This window comes from Natator depressus, chromosome 5 (genome assembly GCF_965152275.1).
Source record: "Natator depressus isolate rNatDep1 chromosome 5, rNatDep2.hap1, whole genome shotgun sequence".
Taxonomy (NCBI): Eukaryota; Metazoa; Chordata; order Testudines; family Cheloniidae; genus Natator; species Natator depressus.
Genome location: NC_134238.1, coordinates 31,016,530 through 31,040,767, shown reverse-complemented (window position 1 = coordinate 31,040,767; position 24,238 = coordinate 31,016,530). Strand labels below are relative to the sequence as shown.

Genomic DNA, 24,238 nt, shown 5'->3' with positions numbered 1-24,238 from the left:
AACACAACCTGCTTTTGAGTCTGTGGCTCCCAGTCGCGTGGACACAGGCAACCCCACACACCTGCTTCCAGAGGGACACACGTGCAGTTAAAGATAGACACACGGAGCGAGGCGCGCACACACAGTCTCTCTCTCGCCCTCCCCTGTCTCCCACACACGCCCTTCCGCTCCCTCCTCCCCCTTCCCACCTCCCGAGCCCCTCAAGGACTCCGGGGCGCTCAATGTCAGGCACAGGGAAGCGGGCGGCCGGGCAGAGCGCGGTGCGGCGTTGCCGTCAGCAGAGGGCAGGCGAAGGGAGCGGTGCGGGCGCCGCGGCTTCCCTCCCTCTGTCCCCGGCGTGTCAGTGCCGGCTGGGCTCGCAATGCCAGGAGCAGCAGAGGGGCTGAGCTGCTGAAGGGCGCCGGCGGCGGCTGCAGGGAGGAAGGCGGCCGGCCCGCTGGCTGCGCTGCCCCGGACTCCCAGTGCCGCAGGAGCCCGGGCCAGGCTGGAGAGCGCTCCCCCCGCAGCATGGAGGCGGGCAAGCCGAGCTCCTCGCCCGGCAGCCGGGACGATGGCAGCGGCAGCGCCAACGCCTTGCAGGCGAAGCCGGCGGAGAAGGCGCTGGGTAGCCCGGGCGGCGGGAAGGAGCACGGCAACTCTGTATGCTTCAAAGTGGACGGCGGCAGCGGCGGCGGCGAGGAGCCCGGGGTGGGCTTGGAGGAGGCCGAGGGCTCCGGGCGGCAGTACGGCTTCATGCAGCGCCAGTTCACCTCCATGCTGCAGCCCGGGGTCAACAAATTCTCCCTCCGCATGTTCGGCAGCCAGAAGGCGGTGGAGAAGGAGCAGGAAAGGGTTAAAACTGCGGGGTTCTGGATCATACACCCCTACAGCGACTTCAGGTGAGTGCCCCCCCCCCGCTTCCTTCCCCCCCCCCCCCGGGGAGAGCTGAGCCGGGGCGAGGGCCGGCGGCGGCTCACAAGTGCCTTCTGCACGCAGGGACCCCCGCCCCTCCGCTTCAGCGTGGCGGCTCCCCCCCGAAAAAGAAAGGGACCCCCACCCCTCCAGGCAGCGCGCTGGACAAACTTTGGCAAATAAAGTGCAGCCAGTCGTGCAGAGCGCCGCCGTTGGTAGCTTTGCGCCCCCGGGCACGCTGCCAGTCCCCCATTGTGTGCACGCTGCAGCGTGTCTCATGGCCGTGCGCTGGGGACTGTCTCTGGGCGGAAAGGCGTTCGGGGGCGGTGGGAAGGAGCTGCCTGCGGGCAGGCGGCGTGGTCCCGTGTGGGGAGTGTGGCTCTGGGTGCGTGCCCACCACGCGCACGCCTCGGGGTAGCCTGGCGTGGCAGCTGGCATCTCTTGTCTTCTTCAGACGCCTTATGAACCCAGTGCCGTGGCCAGCAACGAAAGCCCCACCAGGCTGTGCAAGGGCAGGACCTGAAACCCAGCGCTGGGTTCCGAGTCCGGGGGGGAAGAGTGCTTCCAGCAAACGCCCGGCGACCTTGGCTACGAGTCTGTGATTAAAACTTTGGGGGTGAGGGGGGTTGTCTCTTCCGGTCCCAAATCTATGTAATGCAGCTTCACGGGGAGAAGGAGGAAACAGGCAAGGCAGAGAGGAAAAGCTCAAGACGAGAGTTGGTGCGAAAACAGCCAAGCTGGAGGGTACTTTTTGCCAGTCGGTTCATTGTGTGAAGGTTGCAAACACTTGAGACAGACATCCCTTGTCCTGTTATTTTAGAGCGAGAACTCGCTGTTCCAGCTTTGCAATTTGATGCTGAACGCACGGCGTGAGCTCTTCAGAAATATTTAAAGGTTATATATTCATGTGACTAAAATGCATGGACTTGAACTAGGTGGACTGAGGGGGAATGGAGGTTTTCTTAATGTTTTTTTTTTTTTTTTTGCACAGAAAGAGGTTTGTTCCTATTTAATTTACCTGGAGCTTGAAAGTCATCTAGCGAGCGCTCCCACCTTGAGTTATAACGTTGTGTACTAGGGAGAAGGAAAGCACGTAGAATTTCTACCCAGTCCCTAAGTGGGAGCTAGCCGTGGTGCTGAATGATATGGTTTCTGAAAATCTCGGGCCAATCCTAAGTATAACCTTGGAATCTCTGCCCTTGTGTTTCCTGGAATATGAAGTATGTCAGTGTCCATGTATACCGTAGAAAATATAATTGTGCCTTTCTTAGTCCTTTAAATGCCGAAGAAAGGGCACAAAAGATGCTGAAGAAGCAGGCAATGTTAAGAATCGATGACCGTTTCATTTTAATCCATTAATAGTTGGTTTGAAAGCATTTCCAAATTCATGAGGTCTGTCAGGTAATATAAAGCTAAAAAGGTTCCGTAGTATCCTCACAGTAGGGGAAAATGACCTTGCCCAAATCAGAAAAAGCTTATTTTGTTTTGCATAGTGCTACATTATTGTACTATGCCAGGAATATATTGGAGCTCATGCTTCAAAGGAACTCAGAAATCACTTATTTTTCTATTTTTTCAAATACTATACAAAATTTGCTTATGATTTAAGTATATTATGGACTTTAACTGCACATATATTTTTCCAGAAATAAAATAAAATAAAATTAGAGTGCAATATGACTTTTTATAGTTAAAACAATAAATGCAGTATTCAATTAGAATGTTAATGTCAACATATTTTGATTGGCCATAAAACATAAAAATACACAATTAACATAAAATATATTTCCAAAAGGTACAATAATAAACATTTAGGGAGAACTGTATTTATATTAAAAATCAATTCTCGTGAAGAATTAGTTGTTTTACTACATAGTAAGAATTGGTTGGCTGCCTTTGTAAAATTTATTAATCACAATTATAGTAGTACTTTCTGAAATAATAAATGTGCTTAAAAGGGTTGATAGTGTAAGTAAGCAATTCATCAGTCTCTTCATATACATAGAATAGTGAGTGAATGTCATAGAAAGGGATACACCTGTTTAAATCAAATAGTTGCACTGTTCAGTTAAAGAAAGAAGTAGGTTAAATAGTACATTTTTCAAAAGAAATGAAAGAGAGATTCTTATTAAATCCTTGGTTCCAAAGGGACTATTTGCAGTGTGATGTATCACTCAATGGGATGTACTGGAACCTTGCATTCAAGCCCAAGTAAAGGTCAGCACAGCTATGAGAGGAGCAGAGCAGTCACTAAATTGTGACTCTCAGAGTCACGCTTCAATCCCTGCTTTCTCCTTGTTCCCTAGGGGAAGTAAATTGTATTAGCTCTTTTCTTGGAATAATTTTTTCCCCCTTTCCATACTAGCTCAGCTGCACTGGCAGGTGCATGGGGAGAGGAGAGCGGGGAGTCAAGCTCCACCTATTCCCCACTTGTCCACCCACACCCTTCCTGCCTAGGAAGGGAATGCAGCAGCCTACAGAGGGTCTGGTGATGTGGATATCATGCACAGGCAATTAAGGAGGTTCATTATGCCCCCTTGTTTCCCTGCATGGGTGGGCAGCCAGGCTCACAGTTCAAACTAGAGTGAGTAATGGTGGCACAGTCTTGAATTTTGGACAAATGTAGAACATAAGTAACTTAACTCATGTGAGTATTTCCATTAAAATCAAGTGGACTACTCCTGTGATTAAAGTTATTCAGGAGTACGTAGTTGTAGAATTGGACTCTTAAATGATATATACAGTAAAATAATATTTTATGTGATATTAGTTTATGAATGAAATAGATTTCTGCCTTACAAGTGAAACATTTTATGCTGATAGTCTCAGATGAAGTAGATCAGTACTTCTCAAGCTATCTGATGTGGGGGACCGACATTTTTTTTCCCCAGTGTGCGTGCAGAATGGCAGCCGATGGCTTGCGGACCGGCAGCGGTCCACGGACCACCACTTTGAGCAGCACTGAAGTAGATAACACATATACTGAAGGAATTCTAACACACAATAAGGACTGAATCTTTTCAATTTTTTTTCCAATGAGAGCAGATAGTGCTTCACCCATAGCAGTACTGGGTCTGATATGTGCTTGAACTAGTTGTATTTTGCAAATAAATAAAATAAATAAATAAATAAATGGGGTGGGTGGGAGATAAATGTTCTTTATTATGTCAAAAATTACATGTACATCATTCATACAGATTAGTTCCACAGCTTCTTTTTTTAAGTCCTAGTGGTGGTTTTAAGGCCAGGTTGATACATAGTTTTTGTACCCGTATGATTGCTTCAGTTAGAGGTGTGATTTTTATTGGAATAGATATACTGGTACAACTGACTTAGTGTGAATGCAGTTATACATGTAAAAAAGGGACCATATACAGGTATAGCTTATTTCCCTTCCTATACAGGAAATAGATATACCAATATATAGACCTTCATACCAATATAACTGCATCTCCATTAGGATGGTTGCACCACTTTAACTCTACAACTCTTGTGTATAGACAAGGCCTAAGGGTATCTTGGACCCATAATTGCACTATGAATGCCTGTTATACTAGCATTTTAATATGGTATATAAAATCATTTTCTTTCATTCTTCTCCTACTTTAAGTGCCTCTTCACATTTGCATTTCACTATCAAGATAATATTATAAAAAGTAAATATTTGACAGCATCAGACTGGAAAGACACTGAGTAATATAGCTCCTAAAATAGTAAAATTATTATTAACTAATCCATCACCAATACAAAAGGCATAGATGCTTTTTAAATGTCTCTGTAGAAAAGAAAGTTGGGCATCAAGTGTAAATTATAAAAACATAAGAATATCATGTTAACTATGTCAAATGTGGGCAATTTCTGACATGGATTGTTGTACGTTTGTGTTGTTTTCCCCTGCTGCTGAAAATTTTCAGTGCATGAAACTTACTTGAAACATTCTTTTTTGCTTTAGATCAAATATTGATAAAATTCCCCTTAAAATACACTGTGGGCTTTTGTGTAAGATTACCTACTGTACAATATTTTGTTGCGTGGATGTCATGGCTTTTAAATTCCTTCATTCCCTTCCCTGACCTTTTTTTTTTTTTTTAATGGTATGAACAGTAGTGTGGAAAGCTCATTGCATGATTTGTAAAAACTCAGTAATTCGATTCAGTTGCTAAAATTGTTGCTGTGTTTAGCACCAAGTTTTCTGGAAGCATTAGCTTATCTGTGGTGCAGAGAAGACTGTGTTCTCCATCAGATATGTATGCTTTTGGGGAAAGAAGTTCCATAAATATTACGTAGTTTCCCTGTAAAGGGACCATTTGTTTCCAGTAGTCTCTTGCAAGAGAACAACTCCATCTTCTGGGGTTTAATGTCTAATTAGCAAACCATTATGTAAGCTCTGTACTAAATACATGTCAGAAACTCTGTAGAATGCCTCCATTTATCTCTTCACAATCTAGCGGTGATTACTGAATCTGTAACCCTGGATAAGATTTCCTTTTGACTGTGATAAACACACTGTTGTAACTCATACAATTGTTTTTGTTACAGGGTGTAAAATGCTGAGTGTCTCCTGTGGGCTGTAGAGTGTGCTCAGATCCATTGAAATCAATGGGCTTGCTCACATGTGTAAGGACTACCCATGTAAAAGAGAGTTGCAGTATTGGGCCCTTAATCTATCAAGCATGCTGTGAAATATATCACAAATAAAGAGATATTTGAGTTACTCTGAATGAATCACTTGTTTTTGTATATGTTTTACTCATTTGATCGCATGCTGATTAATATATTTAATGGTTAACCTTGAAGTAGTGTGACTTATTCATTATCCACTTCCTCTATTAGGGATATTTTATATGTCTGATTTTCGATCGGGTGCTTGCCCCCTAATTACTCAATCCTGCAACACTTAGACACATCAGTAGTCCTATTAGCTTCATTGGGACTGCTCATTTGTGTTAGGGTCTCAGGGTCAAGCCCTATGAAATCTTTCTTTTATACATGACAGACTCACAGATCAGCTCACATCTTCATAGAATCTATGCAGTTGTGCATATATTCTATAATATCAGCCAGTATACAGTACATACAAAAGTGAATTAGGAAACAAAAGAGAAAACCTTAAGATTTAGAAGGGTGGATATTTTGCTTTACAAAAATGGCATTCAACTCTTGACACTTTTAATTGTCAGAATCCCTGTGCTGAAATCTTCTATGTTAGGAGTGCAAATCCTCCTCCTTTTATAATACCTGAAAAAGAAAAAAAAATGAAGATAGTTCTAAAAGTTCAGCAGAAAACTTCAGGGTTTAGTAACTGGAAATGGGGTGTTCCAGATTCAAAGCTTAAATGCAACTAATATTATACAATAGTGGTATTTATTTATATTGCATCTACCCAGATCCACAAAGGTGCCCTAATCCCAGTTTTGGCTCCACTGCGATCCACAGAACTCCTGCCAAACCCTGTAGGCACTCACACTTACTTGATGCCTAAGTTTTCAGAGTAAAAATGTCCTAGGTACCTCCATGTTTCTGACTCTGAGCATGTGCATTGTTGCCTCCCTCTAGGCATTCGGATGCCTATCACCTCCTAAGTCCTAGAACAATTCACAAACCCAGGGAAGATAAGTATTCAGCCACTTAAATCGTGTATGGGGCCTGATCCTGTATGCATGCTCATCGGCTGCCTACTGGATTGGATCCCATTTAAATCTGGCCATGGAAGGTGGTGGTGCTACTCACTTGATTATATGTTTTAGCCCAGTAGTTAGAGCACTCACAGGGGATGTGGGCAACACAGGTTCAATTTCCCCCTCTCAATACTAGTACAGCAATTCTTATGAACAAAACTTTTACAGAACATGAACTCTTCCTTTTGTGTGCATGAAAATGGAGAAATATAGGATAGTTTGAGTATAAAAAATGTCATTGACTTTTGGCCTTTTGCTTACTATATTCCCACAACTTTTGAATTTTTCACTGAGCTCATCCTACTACATTAGCTAACAGCTGACATGACAAAATTGCAGCCTTAACTCAGTTCACTGAAGCATTTCATCAATATCAGGGAATACTTCCTGGCAATAAGGTCTACTAAGCTTTGAAATAGTTTCCCAACTGAAGTAGCAGATGTTCCATCATTTCAGACATTTCAGAGTAGACTGGACAAAGTAATAGGAAGTGTAATGTAGGGTCTAAAACTTTATCTTCATGGAGGAGGGATGGACTAGATGACACAATAGGTGTTTTCCATCTCTGATTTCTATATTTTAATTTGTATAATGTCTCACTGATGGCAGTCACTATATGACTTGTTTGTTTAATGCTCAACTTGACTAACTAAAGTTAGTCATCAATATTTATTTTAGATATCTAAATACCAGTTACAAATACTTTTGTTAACATTTAGGTGCGTCTATAGTATCCCAAGTGGATGGGGGACATGGTTTCTTGCCCTCAGTCCTCTCACCATTATCAAGCAGAGCTGATCAGATATGCAAGTGAAAGCATGCTTCCATTACTAAGGTTACTGCAGCAGGCCCACATCCTCTGTACACCCTAATACTCTGGGAAGGACTATGCCTTCATTTATTTAAAGAAATCATTTCATTTTACTGATATGTTAGCCTTATGGTGAAGATAGTGTAGAATTAAAGTGCATGGTCTCAGCCTAAGCGCATTTCCAGTATTTCACTAGAGTGTTGTTGTACTCTCGTGTAATAATACATCCATTACGTTGCAGCTCAGAATTAAAATATGCAATTTTCTATAGCATTTTTTCCCTCTTCTTTTTACAGGCAGGTCAGTATTTCTAATTTACAAACAAATTCTAAGAAAGTTAATTTAGATGCAGCAATATATCTAGTCACAGCGGGAAAAAGAACTCAATACACTTAGCAAAAAAAAAAATCCAAACTCTAATTTTTTCAACCTACTTTCAGTTTAACTTAGAATTTTCCCATAAATTCTGTAGCACCCAAGGAAAGTGCACATCAGTTCTTGTTCTTCATAAGAAATGTTCATCTTTTAGTATTCAGCCAGTCTCTGCACTTTCTAAACAAATATATGTATATGTACTGTGTTCACTTGTGCCTCTAGAACATGGTGCTTCTTGGGCATTTTTGGGTCTTTACAATTTTATGAATGATGATTAATTGTATCATGGTAATTTTTCACCTTTGCTTCCTGTACTATTTGCTGATTTGTTTGGACTACAATGATATAAAGTTCTTGATTTTATTTTCTTTTGAAACTTATATGTTGTGAGATCAGCATGATATTTGGAGTTGGACCAGAAGATACAGGTTACATTGTTCTGATGAGCCACCAATCACTGTATTTTGCAACCTTTTTGTTGGCGAATTATACTAGGCAGCATTGGCATCCACTTCAGCAGAGCTCTATCCTTGTTTGTCATTTTATAAAGGTATTTCTGGAGTGACCCAGTTGGAGGAATTTGAAGCTAGTGTATTGGGTGGTGAATGCATGACATAGTGATTAGACTACAGAACTGAGAACCAAAGTTGTTGGGTTTATTCCCAGCTTCACCCATAACTTACTTTGGCTAACTAAAATGACCTCTAATTTTGAATGTTTCTGTTTTGAGTGTCCAGTGTGAGACAGCTAGGTGTCTCAAGACACTCAGAAATAATACCTACTTACCTAAGAGGAATATTGAATATTGTGAGGCTTAATTAATGTTTGTAAAGTTATTTTCAGAGTCTCAGATGGAAGGCATGATATAAATGCAAAGCATTATTTTTATGAGAAAAATATAAATGTACAAACAATAGTGAAAATTCACTTAGTTTTCTGAAGTATGAATTTCTCAAGCAATGTCCTGTCTCCTTGTGCTTTCACCCGTAAGTGCAAGAGCCCTACCTTTCTATCAACATGACATTTTTAAGAGAAGAAACTCTTAACCTAGTTTGCACCATTTAATTTTTAACCTTACAGTACAGTGCTTGTTAATTGCTTGAAAGGCCTTTAGCCATCTATTTCCTTGGTTCTTTCCCAGAGGCTTGATTTAATTTTAAAAATTAGAGTATTCAGTTCTAATTATTGGTGGGCTCATTCTAGACGTATAGCAAGGTATGTTAATAACCAAAAACTGTATCAGCTGGAGTCAACGTCAGTGATACTTCAAGGACACTGTCATTTAGCTTTCAAAAAAATTGTATGTGAATAGAGCGTTGGTAGTCAGGATCCAGAAATTCAAGCAAGTTGCATGATATTTTGAAATGGACCCTTTTCCCCCCTAGACTCCTAATATTTCTGCTTTTGTTCATGGTGCAACTTAGGACAAAGCCAGAATAGACCTGTTTTGGGAAAACATTTATTTCATTTCCACAGAAATACTTTCCATCAGTCTGCAGAATAAAATAACTCAAGGCCAAATTCTGGTCTCAGTTACACTGGTGAAATTCCCTCAGTGGAGGTTGTAACTGTGTAACTGAAAGCAGAATTTGGCCCTTATTGGCCCTTCCACTCTACGTTATATAGAAATCTTATCCAATGAAGTATGTTTTTCAGTAAATTGTTGATTGATATCCTAAAAGATTTCAACACACTGCTGTGTCATATCAACATATTTTCCAAATATTAAAAAATATCACAAATAAATATATTAAAATAGGTACTTGTTATGCCATGTAGCTTGTTTTGTCTTGAATAGGTAAATGCTGAAATAAGACAGGTTCTGTTGAATATGAGACTAGAAATGGTCAAAGCAGTAAAAGAGTTTAATTATAAACAATAGTCACCGGGCCTCCATGGGTCACAACTGAGAATACCAAACTGAGGACAAACTGCTGAGAAATAGGGCAGATATACCCCAAAACTGGAGGTTATTCTCCCATGAGATACACCAAACCAGCAACAAAAGTAAACTTCTGTTTCACCACACTGGTGAAGTCAGACAGCAGTTTTCTTAAGCATTCCAATTCATATATCACCAACAAAAACACTAGACTTAGAGATGAGTGGTTCTTTAAAACCAATTTAATCAAATAAAAGGTTCTTCTGATCCCAAAGGACCAGCAACACACCCAAGTCAATTTCCAATTTAGATCTTACCCAAAAATCACGCTGTTGCCAATTCTTTAGTATCTCACATCTAAAGGTTTATTTATAAAAAGAAAGAAAGAAAGTAAGAAGAGTGAGAGTTAAAATTGGTTACAGGAGTCAAATACATATAATAATTGAAAAGTTCTTGGATCAGGCTTGTAGCAGTGATGGAATAAACTGCTGGCTTAAGTTAAGTCTCTGGTTGCTTCCAAATCATTGGAAGGTCCTCGATTCCTTGGTTAGAATGCGCCCATTAGTATAAATCCATTGTCCAGAGTTTGAGCAGGAAAGAGGCAAAATGGAGATGTTTCCAGTGCCTTTTATAGCTTCTCCCATGTGGAGGGAAACCCATTGTTCTCACTGTGGAAAACTACAGCAACAAGATGGTGTTTGGCGTCGCAAGGGCAAGTCATGTGTCCATGCCTGATTCCGCTTAGCCATAGTAGAAACCATAGAAACCATTACCTATACTTCAGATAGCGTGTTCACAGGAAAGTCCATTCAGGGTAGGTGGGCACCTTCCATTGTGAGTTAAATGTTCTTTTGATGGGCCGCTCAATTTGAATAGTTCCTCCAAGAGGTTCTGGCTAATTACCTTGTGGGCATTACCCCAGGAGCAAACATTTAGAAATACAGGTATAGAGCCAGTACTCATAACTTCAAATACAAAAATGATACGTGTATACAAATCGCATAATTATATTCAGCAAAGCATAACCTTTCCATAGACACCTTCCTTGACCTTTGTACAAGATTTGTTGCAATTATATAACAATGGTAGAAACAATGATCTACATGGTTATAGTTTATCGATAACGTCACAACAATTATAAAGTTAAGTTTGATAGTGTTTGGAATGAATCTGTTTTTTGCAATTTTCTCCCTTTATCTATCAAAAGAGGAAAAATGAAAAGCAACCATTGCAAATATCCTTTAACAACATGATACTAAATACCATGAACCAATTTCTGCTTTCAATTACACATGTACAACCTTACTGAAGACAAACCAATTTAAATAAAAATGTGGCTGGTTGCCTTTTGAGTGTTTTGTCTTTTTTTAGTACAACTTTAGGCTCCAATCCTGCCAAAATGTATTCATATGCTTAATTTAAAACATGTGAATAGTCCCACAAGAGTTAAGCATGCCTGTGTTTGCAGGACTGGGGCCTGAATCTCAAATCATGTACATAATATACTGATGACTTGCAAATTTGCTTCTATCACCATACTAAAGAGTTTGTCAATCTTCGAGTAGTGACACTATCTCTGGATTTCAGAGGCTTTTTGATGACACTCTCCCTCTTCCCAAACCAATTAAAATCCACAAAAGAGCCTCTCTATGCTTGTATGACTGGCTGATTTCAATGGAAATCAGGAGCCTAAATACTTTTGTGTATTGGGACCGTAAACAAGTGACCTAAAGAAAGTTAGAGTAGTCAGAGTTGTGGGCAATATGAGGAGATTTTGCAGTAATAAACATAAAATCCTGCACCAAGGAGAAGAAATAAACAGAACAGATACAAAATTTCAGTACCTGGGAAGATAATGGAACAATAATTAAGCAATCAATTTCCAAACACCTAGAAGATAATAAAGTGATGAGTAACAGTGAGCATGGATTTGTCAAGAACAAATCATGTCAAACCAACCTAATAGCTTTCTTTGACAGGGTAACAAGCCTTGTGGTTAGGGGGGAAGTGGTAGGTGTGGTATATCTTGACTTTAGTAAGACTTTTGATACTGTCTCGCATGACCTTTTCATAAACAAACTAGGGAAATACAACTGAAATGGAGCTACTATAAGATGGGTACATAACTGATTGGAAAACCATTCCCAGAGAGTAGTTATCAGTGGTTCACAGTCAAGCTGGAAGGGCATATCAAGGGGGGCCCTGCAGGGATCAGTTCTGGGTACTGTTCTGTTCAATATCTTCATCAATGGTGTAGATAATGGCACTTATTCACTTATAAAGTTTGCAGATGATACCAAGTGGGGAGGAGTTGCAAGTGCTTTGGAGGACAGGATTAAAATTTAAAATGATCTGGACAAACTGGAGAAATGGTCTGAAGTAAACAGGATGAAATTCAATAAGGACAAATGCAAAGTACTCCACTTAAGAAGGAACAATCAGTTCCATATATACACGATGGGAAATGACTGCCTAGGAAGGAGTACTGCAGAAAGGGATCTGGGCATCATAGTGGATTGCAATCTAAATATGAGTCAGCAGTTTATACTGTTGCAAAAAAAAAAAAGAAAATAAAAAGAAGCAAACATCATTCTGGGATGTATTACCAGGAGTGTTGTAAACAAGACATGAGAAGTAATTCTTCTGCTGTACTCTGTGCTGATTTGGCCTCAACTGGAATATTGTGTCCAGTTCTGGGCACCATATTTCAGGAAAGATGTGGACATATAGGAGAAAGTCCAGAGAAGAGCAACAAAAATTATTAAAAGGTCCAGAAAACATGACCTATGAGGGAAGATTGAAAAAAATGGGCTTGTTTAGTATGGAGAAGAGAAGACTGAGAGGGAACATGGTAACAGTTTTCAAGTACTGTGACAGGGTCGGACCAGATGGCTACAGGAGAATGATAGAAGGCAGATATATTAGCCCCAGGTTAAGCAGGTCCCTTTTCCCTGGGTAAGGTAACGGGCAGCTCCAGAACAATCAGGAACTTGCTGGAACCAATTAAGGCAGACAGGCTAATTAGGATACCTGGAGCCAATCAAGAAGCTGCTAGAATCAATTAAGGCAGGCTAATCAGGGCACCTGGTTTAAAAAGGACCTCACTTTAGTCAGTGAGGGGCGCGCAAGGAGCTGAGAGTGGGAGGGCATGCTGCTGGAGGACTGAGGAGTACAAACGCTATCTGGCATCAGGAGGAAGGTCCTGTGGTGAGGATACAGAAGGTGTTGGGAGGAGGCCATGGGGAAGTAGCCCAGGGAGTTGTAGCTGTCACACAGGTGTTACATGAAATACTGTAGACAGCTGTGATCCACAGGGCCCTGGACTGGAACCCGGAGTAGAGGGCAGGCCCGGGATCCCCCCAACTCCTTATTGGATACAGGAGGAGTTGACCTGGACTGTGGGTCCCATCAGAGGGGAAGGTCCCTGGTCTGTTCCCCGACCCACTAGGTGGACCAGCGGAGACTGTGGGGATTGTTCTCCTTCCTTTTCTCCATGCTGACCAGTGATGAGGTTAGCTGAGTGAATGGCAGGTTTGAGCCACTAGCAAAAGTGGCCAAACTGAGGGCTGCCGTGAATCTCTGAGGCAAGCAAATCCGCCAATAAGTGCAGGACCCACCAAGACAGAGGAGGAGCTTTGTCAGAGTACATAAAAGGTTGTTACAAGGAGGAGGGAAAAAAATTATTCTCCTGAACCTCTGAGGATAGGACAAGAAGCAATGGGCTTAAATTGTGGCAAGGGCAGTTTAGGTTGGACATTAGGCAAAACTTCCTAACTGTCAGGGTGGTTAAGCACTGGAATAAATTTCACAGGGAGGCTGTGAAATCTCCATCATTGGAGGTTTTTAAGAGCAGGCTAGACAATACTAGAAAATACTTAGTGCAGGGGATTGGACTAGATGAACTCTCAAGGTCCCTTCCAGTCCTGTGAGTCTATGATTCTGTGAAAATGGGGGGAACCCCAGAGTGTCAGTCATCCTCTTCGTCATCTTCATGGTCCTAATTGTGACCAGTGGGTGTCACCTGGGGTGTTCCAAAGCACACAGGATGAGATACAGCTTTTATAATGGTACACTGATGCCCACTGGGGTCCATACATCTTTATGAAGGTTTCAACCCCTTTTCCTTATCTACACTTCCACACTCAACTAAATTTAGGGTGCCCCACTTTTTATAGGCTAACTTGTTAGTTCCCCTTACATTTATTAACATTTACTTTATTCAACCACCATAAAGACGTGGTTAGCATATTATAATACCCTATGTCTGCAAAAATCCCCCAAATACTCTAACTGGCTTTAACTGGTACATTACAGAACATAGCTCCTAAATACCAGCAGTATAAAACACTTAATGCAGCATTCTGTCTCATGACATCTTGTGATATAAAGTTATTGCTCTCTTGTGACAGCTTACAATCATTCTAGGGTCACTTATTGGGTAGTTGCTTTTGTCAAATCTTTCCTTAGGCCTGGGGTCTTGTTTGGCTAAGCTAAATATCTTACAGAGCTGAGGCCTGTAAACTCTATGTTACAACATTAATTCTTATATTTATGATATAGAGGTGACATATACCTGATAACTTTGTAGCCAAGGATAAAATATATTGTCTAACTGGATGTTTTAGTTAATATTGGGTTTCAGCCTAAATCCCTGCCTGTCTGTTTGAATTGTTCATAACTGACAGTCTATATACTATATGGATTAAAGCAAATTAACATTTCTTCTCTTAAAAACTTAAACCTATCTTTCTTAAGGAACATTAACATCTGACTAAAAATGTTTTCCCAAATCTCTCAAATAAAATCTCTTCTGCTGAAAGAAAGATCCATGTTCATTATATTTAGTCAACTGAATTTAAAGTGAACCTGGCTGAAAAGTAAAAATAGACTTTAACTCAAGTGTTTTTTCAAAGTAGTACATTAAGAGAAGTTTCCTTCTAGTTTGTCAAAACAATAATAGTTTTAACTGTTAGAAATAATTTTACTTTTACTTTTCATGATTATATTTTCAGATCATAAGTCTGTGATTGAAACTTCTGTGAGTGCTAATTCTAGCAGCTTATCAGTGGTTACGGCTATAGGCAACTTTACTTGCAGGCAAACACTTTCCTTTGTCGCCCTTAACCCATACTTTGGGTTGATGATGTGAAGAGCAAGTACCGGTGCTGTGCAAAGTCACTTAAGAGTAGGAAATACTTTGTCTGAACTCTCAAAGATCAGAAAGAATTTCTGTACTATGACACTTCAAAGTGGATAGTGGAGAATAAAACATTCAACCAAAATATAAATTTTGCTGGTGAAGTGGATTGTTAAATAATTCTCTTTATATTTTATTGGGTTTTGATTTTATATATTGATAAATATTTATAGGTGGAGCATGTAGTTAATGTTGAACAAGTTTTCATTCTTGAGGATTCTTTTCAAATACTTAGAACTCTATCAATCTTCTGCCTCTCACCCTGAAAACTGGCATATTTCTTCTCAGCTGTAGAGTGATTTCTTTTTCATTTTGGGGAGGAAACACAGTTGTGTAATTACACTTTTTTGTTTGACATTATTTTGAATAGTTCAGTTGTGTGAATGGGACAGGAGAGAAACAAAGTTTGTCAAGGACATAGCATGTAGGTCAGAAATGTGCCTTTCAGGGTTCAGGTAACATCAGTTTTCATGTAGCCAAATTACAATGGTTTTAAAATGCATTTTGTGCATACACGCTTGTTATAACTAGTGATCTGCCAACTTTCTATGTGAACTGTTAATGCACACATATACAAGTTGAATGCAAATTTCCTTTTTATAAATGGATCTGGATGTTCTACTGTAAAGATACATACATTTATTTTAAAAAAGTAAATGTCATTTCCATTAATGACATGGAATGTGACTTGTGGCAATGCTGATGACAAAGGTATGTGTTGGCAAGAGGCAGAGCTCTGAAGGAGTTCTGCCTTGCTGTATTGGCTATTGTGAATATGCATATGAAATGAGGCAATAGCTCTAGCCTCACTGGATGAACACATTTTTCAGGATAGAGCACTTTACTGCTTTCTAGCAAATAGTTGCACACTTATTAAAAACAGCCAGGGAAATTCCATTATTATTTGGTATTGAAGTAGTCTGCAAAGGACCTATTGAGGAATGGAGCTTAAGTGCACTAAGCTCTGCACAGATACATGAAACACTGTTCCTCACCTGAAGAACTTAGTTACTGAGCTTCAGGCTGGTGGACCATGTGGGTTTTGTGCCGATCTACCTGTGTAGAGCTCAGTGAAGCTTCATAGATTCATAGATACTAAGGTCAGAAGTGACCATTATGATCATCAAGTCCGACCTCCTGCACAATGCAGGCCACAGAATTTCACCCACCCACTCATGCGAAAAACCTTCTCTGAAGCAAAATGTAACAACAAGGGACTGTAATGAACAGCACGAGCCTAAGGAGAAGGAGCAAGGGTAATACTAATATGTTTACATGGTTATACAGGCAAAAAAAAAAAGGTACATATTGATGCAACACCCTCATTTGGAAAGCCTTACATTATAAATATTCAGGCCCCAAGGACCTTAATCTTAAAATTAGGGGAGATATTCCCATTGTATACTTCTGAGATATTGCACCTGCTAAATCCGAACACAAGTCTTGCATGCACAATATTCTGCTACTCTATGGAATTCAGAGCAGTCTGATTGTAGGAAAACCCCAGTTTGCTGTGTAGCCTCAAGTCACACCAACCCTTGTCCAGTTGAGAGATGCATACTGGAGTTGTGAGCCCACTGACAACTTATGTTAGATCAGCCTGGAAGTGCCTTAAAGAAGAAATCATAGATTGAAAATAAATATCATCGAGGACATTGTGCCTTGCTGAAGCGCTCATTATTCCCCATGCTTCAAGACAGTGGAATACTGAAGGGAAAAACAAACCTGAGTAACTTTTTCCCCAGATATGTATGGAATAAGCAGGGTCTCTGCAACAACTAAAATAAGTGACAGTTGAAATGATTTTAAAATAAAATTCAGTTTCCCCCAGGGTAGTTGAATAGGTAGAGAACAAAATGCTACATAGAGCTCATATACTGCTTTGCAATGCAAAGCTCTGTACAAACATTAAGTAATGCTAATTAATTCTTAATCACTATTGGGTAGGCATGCATTTTAAACTGACTCTTCATCTTAACTAGGATGTCCTGTGGCAATAAATAAACCAACAAAGCTTCAGTAGATTCCAGAGGTATCAAAAGCACTATATCATCAGTGAATGTAGAGTAGCGTGACTATAAGTAAAGAGGTTTAGCAATCTGTAATGGAAGAGATGTAATTAAAAGCAAAATTCATATATTAAAATAAAACAGAAAACACTTTAGTAACAACTATGACTTAGTTGGTTTTATATTTTTTCTATTTAAAATAACTCCTTTCGTAACTGAAAAGTCATACAATTTATTTTGTGACTTTCTTATGAAAATTTGACTATGAAATATTAGAACTCCCACTGATTTAGAAGTCAGGCTATTTAGTTTCTGGGTTGATAAATGCATGTAAAATTTAAAAATTGGGATCATTCCTCACAGTGCACATGAATTGAAAATTATGGTTCAAAGGAAGGGAGTTACTGTTATCACCATTCCAGTCTGCACTCTTCAGGCTCTTCCGGTCTCCTTGCCCAGCCAGTCCTAGTCTCCCCCTCTGAGCTTCCTGTCTAAGGGATTGTCTTCACTACTGTGCTACATTAGCACCAATGCAGAGCATCGGTGAAGACGTGCTACGTTCGCGGGAGAGTACTCTCCCATCGACGTAATTACTCCACCTCAACGAGAGGCAGAAGCTATATCGGCGGAGAGTGATTCCCACCAACATAGCACGGTATAAACACGGATTTAAGTCAATACTCCACTAGGGGGGTGGTTTTTCAACTCCTGAGTGACATAGGTTACATCAACTTAACCGGTAGTGTAGACAAGCCATGAGCCCCAATCTCTTCCACCACCGCAGGCTCCTTGTCGCCAGTGTCCTTGCTCAGCTAGTCCTAGTCCTCCTAGCCCTGCAATCTAATGTTTTTCTTTTTCTCTCCCCTTCTCCCACCCACCACTGTCTCCCCTTTCCCTTCCCCGTGCATCTTGTCCAGTCTGTCTACGCCACCCTTATTCCTTCCACCTCCACAGTTTGTTTTATTCCCTATGTGGTTTTATACCATGCTCATCACCATGGTGTCTGGTCAGCACCCAGTAGTGCTTTAGGCAATGAAACTAACATCTGTTATATGTTTGGCTGCTTGTCTCGCTGTCCAGCCAGTCCCAGTTCTTCCCTTGCACCCTGACTTTTTGATACATCTGTTTCCCTTCTCCCTACAATGGTTCCTACTCCCAGTCTCCCTGTTCAGCTGGTCTGTTTCTCCTCCTCCCCCAGCTGCTAGGCCAATCTCAGTCCCTCCCCACTCATTTCCCTCCCTGACTCCCAGTCAGTTGTCTGCAGTCTATAAGTACCTAGCCAGGGAAAACAAATTTTGTAACTGAAGAAGTCCATCTGGCAGAGAAAGGTATGACATGATCCAGCGAGTGGAAGTTGAAGCTAGACAAATTCAGACTGTAAATAAGGTGTACATTTTTGACTGAGGGTAGTTACCCATAAGAAAGTATAACATGTCCAAACTGTCTTCATTCCATACAACCTGCCTCAGAAAAATCCTCCATATTTTTTGGCCCAGAACAATCTCAAACCAATATCTATTGACACAGTGCAGCCAAGAGGATCTGAGCACCATCATTGCCAGGAAGCGTTGGAGATTGATCGGTCATGTGCTTTGGATGGAAACTGATTCCATCACCAGAGTAGCAATAAGATGGACACCTGAAGGCAAGTGAAAACGAGGCTGCCCGAAAACAACATGGCGAAGCGCTGTGGAAGCTGAGCTGAAAAGCCTGGGGCACAGCTGGGGAACCATTGAAAGACTTGCCAGAAACAGACAGCAGTGGAGGAGCTTCGTCACTACCCTAAGCGCCAGAGCATAAGAGAGACATGATGATGATGAATTAACCATTGGAACAATTTACCAAGGGTCACAGTGGATTCTTCATCACTGACCATTTTAAAATCAAGATTGGATGTTTTTCTAAATGGTCGGCTCTAGGAATTATTTTGGGGAAGCTCCATGGCCTGTGCTATACAGGAGGTCAGACTAGATGATAACAATGGTCCCTTTTGGCCTTAGAATCTATGCCCCTAGATGCCGGGGGCAGGTCCATCAGCCCATCTGTCCTGAGAGAAAGATACACAATACTGTACAGATAGAAGGGTAACTAGAGAATTTTCTAAAGGAAAAATGAATTCTTTCAAAATGAGATAGTCATCAATTTTCTTAATAACTAATCAGATAACATTATATTTTGTTTCAGAGTAGCAGCCGTGTTAGTCTGTATTCGCAAAAAGAAAAGGAGTACTTGTGGCACCTTAGAGACTAACCAATTTATTTGAGCATAAGCTTTCGTGAGCTACAGCTCACTTCATCGAATGCATTCAGTGGAAAATACAGTGGGGAGATTTATATACACAGAGAACATAGCATTATAGAATCATAGAATATCAGGGTTGGAAGGGACCTCAGGAGGTCATCTAGTCCAACCCCCTGCTCAAAGCAGGACCAATCCCCAATCAAATCATCCCAGCCAGGGCTTTGTCAAGCCTGACCTTAAAAACTTCTAAGGAAGGAGATTCTACCACCTCCCTAGGTAACGCATTCCAGTGTTTCACCACCCTCCTAGTGAAAAAGTTTTTCCTAATATCCAACCTAAACCTCCCCCACTGCAACTTGAGACCATTACTCCTTGTCCTGTCCTCTTCTACCACTGAGAATAGTCTAGAACCATCCTCTCTGGAACCACCTCTCAGGTAGTTGAAAGCAGCTATCAAATCCCCCCTCATTCTTCTCTTCTGCAGACTAAACAATCCCAGTTCCCTCAGCCTCTCCTCATAAGTCATGTGTTCCAGACCCCTAATCATTTTTGTTGCCCTTCGCTGGACTCTCTCCAATTTATCCACATCCTTCTTGTAGTGTGGGGCCCAAAACTGGACACAGTACTCCAGATGAGGCCTCACCAATGTCGAATAGAGGGGAACGATCACGTCCCTCGATCTGCTCGCTATGCCCCTACTTATACATCCCAAAATGCCATTGGCCTTCTTGGCAACAAGGGCACACTGCTGACTCATATCCAGCTTCTCGTCCACTGTAACCCCTAGGTCCTTTTCCGCAGAACTGCTGCCTAGCCATTCGCTCCCTAGTCTGTAGCTGTGCATTGGGTTCTTCCGTCCTAAGTGCAGGACCCTGCACTTATCCTTATTGAACCTCATCAGGTTTCTTTTGGCCCAATCCTCCAATTTGTCTAGGTCCCTCTGTATCCTATCCCTGCCCTCCAGCGTATCTACCACTGCTCCCAGTTTAGTATCATCCGCAAATTTGCTGAGAGAGCAATCCACACCATCCTCCAGATCATTTATGAAGATATTGAACAAAACCGGCCCCAGGACCGACCCCTTGGGCACTCCACTTGACACCGGCTGCCAACTAGACATGGAGCCATTGATCACTACCCGTTGAGCCCGACAATCTAGCCAACTTTCTACCCACCTTATAGTGCGTTCATCCAGCCCATACTTCTTTAACTTGCTGACAAGAATACTGTGGGAGACCGTGTCAAAAGCTTTGCTAAAGTCAAGAAACAATACATCCACTGCTTTCCCTTCATCCACAGAACCAGTAATCTCCTCATAGAAGGCGATTAGATTAGTCAGGCATGACCTACCCTTGGTGAATCCAAGACATGAACATGAAACAATGGGTGTTATTATACACACTGTAAGGAGAGTGATCACTTAAGATGAGCTATTACCAGCAGAAGAGTGTGGGGGGGGGGCGGGAAATAAAATAAACCTTTTGTAGTGATAATCAAGGTGGGCCATTTCCAGCAGTTGACAAGAATGTCTGAGGAACAGTGGGGGGTGGTGGGGGGAAATAAACATGGGGAAATAGTTTTACTTTGTGTAATGACCCATCCACTCCCAGTCTCTATTCAAGCCTAAGTTAATTGTATCCAGTTTGCAAATTAATTCCAATTCAGCAGCCTCTCATTGGAGTCTGTTTTTGAAGTGTTTTTGTTGAAGAATTGCAACTTTTAGGTCTGTAATCGAGTGACCAGAGAGATCGACGTGTTCTCCGACTGGTTTTTGAATGTTAAAATTCTTGACATCTGATTTGTGTCCATTCTTTTATGTAGAGACTGTCCAGTTTGACCAATGTACAGGGCAGAGGGGCATTGCTGGAACATGATAGCATATATCACATTGGTAGATGTGCAGGTGAACGAGCCTCTGATAGTTTGGCTGATGTGATTAGGCCCTATGATGGTGTCCCCTGAATAGATATGTGGACATAGTTGGCAACGGGCTTTGTTGCAAGGATAGGTTCCTGGGTTAGTGGTCTTGTTGTGTGGTGTGTGGTTGCTGGTGAGCATTTGCTTCAGGTTGGGGGGCTGTCTGTAAGGAAGGACTGGCCTGACTCCCAAGATCTGTGAGAGTGATGAGTCGTCCTTCAGGATAGGTTGTAGATCCTTAATGATGCTTTGGAGAGGCTTTAGTTGGGGGCTGAAAGTGATGGCTAGTGGAGTTCTGTTATTTTCTTTGTTGGGCCTGTCCTGTAGTAGGTGACTTCTGGGTACTCTTCTGGTTCTGTCAATCTGTTTCTTCACTTCAGCAGGTGGGTATTGTAGTTGTAAGAATGCTTGATAGAGATCTTGTAGGTGTTTGTCTCTGTCTGAGGGGTTGGAGCAAATGCGGTTGTATCGTAGAGCTTGGCTGTAGACAATGGATTGTGTGGATTGTGTGGTGTGATCTGGGTGAAAGATGGAGGCATGTAGGTAGGAATAGCGGTCAGTAGGTTTCCGGTATAGGGTGGTGTTTATGTGACCATCGCTTATTAGCACTGTAGTGTCCAGGAAGTGGAGTTCTTGTGTGGACTGCTCCAGGCTGAGGTTGATGGTGGGATTGAAATTGTTGAAATCATGGTGGAATTCCTCAAGGGCTTCTTTTCCATGGGTCCAGATGATGAAGATGTCATCAGTATAGCGCAAGTAGAGTAGGGGCATTAGGGGACGAGAGCTGAGGAAGCGTTGTTCTAAGTCAGCCATAAAAATGTTGGCATACTGTGGGGCATGCGGGTACCCATAGCAGTGCCGCTGATTTGAAGGTATACATTCTCCCCAAATGTGAAATAGTTATGGGTGAGGACAAAGTCACAAAGTTCAGCCACCAGGTTTAACGTGACATTATCGGGGATACTGTTCCTGACGGCTTGTAGTCCATCTTTGTGTGGAATGTTGGTGTAGAGGGCTTCTACATCCATAGTGGCCAGGATGGTGTTTTCAGGAAGATCACCGATGGAGTTTAGTTTCCTCAGGAAGTCAGTGGTGTCTCGAAGATAACTGGGAGTGCTGGTAGCGTAGGGCCTGAGGATGGAGTCTACATAGCCAGACAATCCTGCTGTCAGGGTGCCAATGCCTGAGATGATGGGGCGTCCAGGATTTCCAGGTTTATGGATCTTGGGTAGCAGATAGAATACCCCAGGTCGGAGTTCCAGGGGTGTGTCTGTGCGGATTTGTTCTTGTCCTTTTTCAGGGAGTTTCTTGAGCAAATGCTGTAGTTTCTTTTGGTAACCCTCAGTGGGATCAGAGGGTAATGGCTTGTAGAAAGTGGTGTTGGAGAGCTGCCAAGCAGCCTCTTGTTCATATTCCGACCTATTCATGATGACGACAGCACCTCCTTTGTCAGCCTTTTTGATTATGATGTCAGAGTTGTTTCTGAGGCGGTGGATGGCACTGTGTTCTGCACGGCTGAGGTTATGGGGCAAGTGATGCTGCTTTTCCACAATTTCAGCCCGTGCACGTCGGCGGAAGCATTCTATGTAGAAGTCCAGTCTGTTGTTTGTGGAATAAAAAATATTCAGAACTTTGATACAATCCTATAGTCTAGCTTTTTGATCTTATTTAGTTCTATAAACTCTGATTTTGATATAACTTTTTGCTGACATTCAATGCAAGGAAGAGCATAGTGGTCTGCATAATCACAATGTATAATTAATCCATTTATACATTGGATTGTTCTGGGATGAAATTTCTCCATTCAGCATTCTGGGTTTTGTCTGGTTGGTGTTTGGCTCGGTTAGTCTTAGTTATATAACTACTTCCTGTGGCTCTTAAACTTCCAGGTCAATTAGAAGTCAAGAAATGGCTTATTTAGAAGTGAACCATGGACAAATGTGCTTGTGCTATGTGATTATTCTTGTTCTCTTCCAACAGTTTTCAGGATTTCTTGGCGAAGTTCATAAATGCTCTCAAAGCAGTTAAATCACTTTGGGAGATAATTTTGTAGAAGTGATTGCAGGGATGGTAATTATGGGCTATAGCACTATTGTATGTGAAAGTAGAACAGCTTTCTCATCTATGTGGCAGTTTTAGCATGTCCAACAACCCTATTGTTGTATAAACTCAAGATCCTTTGTACTAGTCTTGATAATGGACTGTTAGGCATTTACTCCAATGAGCGTGCACCCTACCAGCAGTGTTATCAAGGTGTTAATCAGATTGGAGCCACAAAATTTGTCTGGAAAAAATGGGAAAATTTTGTAAGTTTTGCTTTCACTCTTTATTTGCAGCAAGGTTTCAAATGCACGAGAAAGAAATAAGAGTGCATGAAATAGATAGGGAATTACTTGCAAGAGTCTGTTCTGTGTGAATTTTTGCATTTCATTTTAAAGATATTTTGATAATAAAGACTAATCTCTTTTGACTTCTGTTGGAGCAAAGATTTTTAGTATATGGAATCTTTCTGGTTGCTCTATAGTTCACTTGCTAGTTGTTTTTAGTCCGTTGTGTAATTAGTTACATCATTTGTCTTCTGCCTCTATATAACGTATTAAATTAATAGGCAGCAAATTTAAAACAAACAAAAGGCAGTACTTCTTCACATAACACATGGTCAACCTGTTTAACTTGTTGCCATGGTATGTTGTGAAAACCAAAAGTGTAACTAGGTTAAAAGAAAGAATTAGATAAGTTCTTGGAGGATAGGTCCCACATCCCCATGCTCCAGTTGTCCCTACCATCCAACTGCCACAAGTTGGTACTGGATGACAGGGGATGGATTACTCAAAATTGCCCTCTTATGTTCATTCCCTCTGGACCATCTTGCACTGGCCACTGTCATAGTCGGGATACTGGGTTAGATGGACCATTGATCTGACCCAGTATGGCTGTTCTTATGTTCCTTAAGAAGTGGTACTATTCCTTTCCAATTTCTGTCCCCTTTGTTACAAAGTCTACCTTCCCTTGAGTTGTGTCCTGTGGGGAAGTCATGCAGCTCTCTACTTAAAGTCCCAGCCTGAAGCCTGCATGTTCTGTATGGCAGGTTACCAGCCTGACTCCCCATTTCTGCAGTAAACATTGAGATTTGAGACTGATACACTACAATCAGGGATAACGAGACAATTCAACAGCAGAATACCAAGGGAGGAAAAATCACTTTTGTAGTGGTAATAAGGGTGGCCCATTTCAAAC

The 24,238-nt window shown here is 41.5% G+C and overlaps 1 protein-coding gene across 3 annotated transcripts in view; it reads left to right on the top strand.

Moving 5' to 3' along the window:
- The first annotated feature begins 222 nt into the window (after window positions 1–222).
- Window positions 223–24,238, top strand: part of HCN1 (hyperpolarization activated cyclic nucleotide gated potassium channel 1) — a 298,037-nt gene continuing 274,021 nt past the window's right edge. For all 3 annotated transcript variants that reach the window (XM_074953932.1, XM_074953931.1, XM_074953933.1), the window contains exon 1: window positions 223–878. In XM_074953932.1, coding sequence (XP_074810033.1) covers window positions 508–878 — 371 coding nt within the window. In that variant the 5' untranslated portion in view covers window positions 223–507. The remainder of the gene's footprint in view (window positions 879–24,238) is intronic.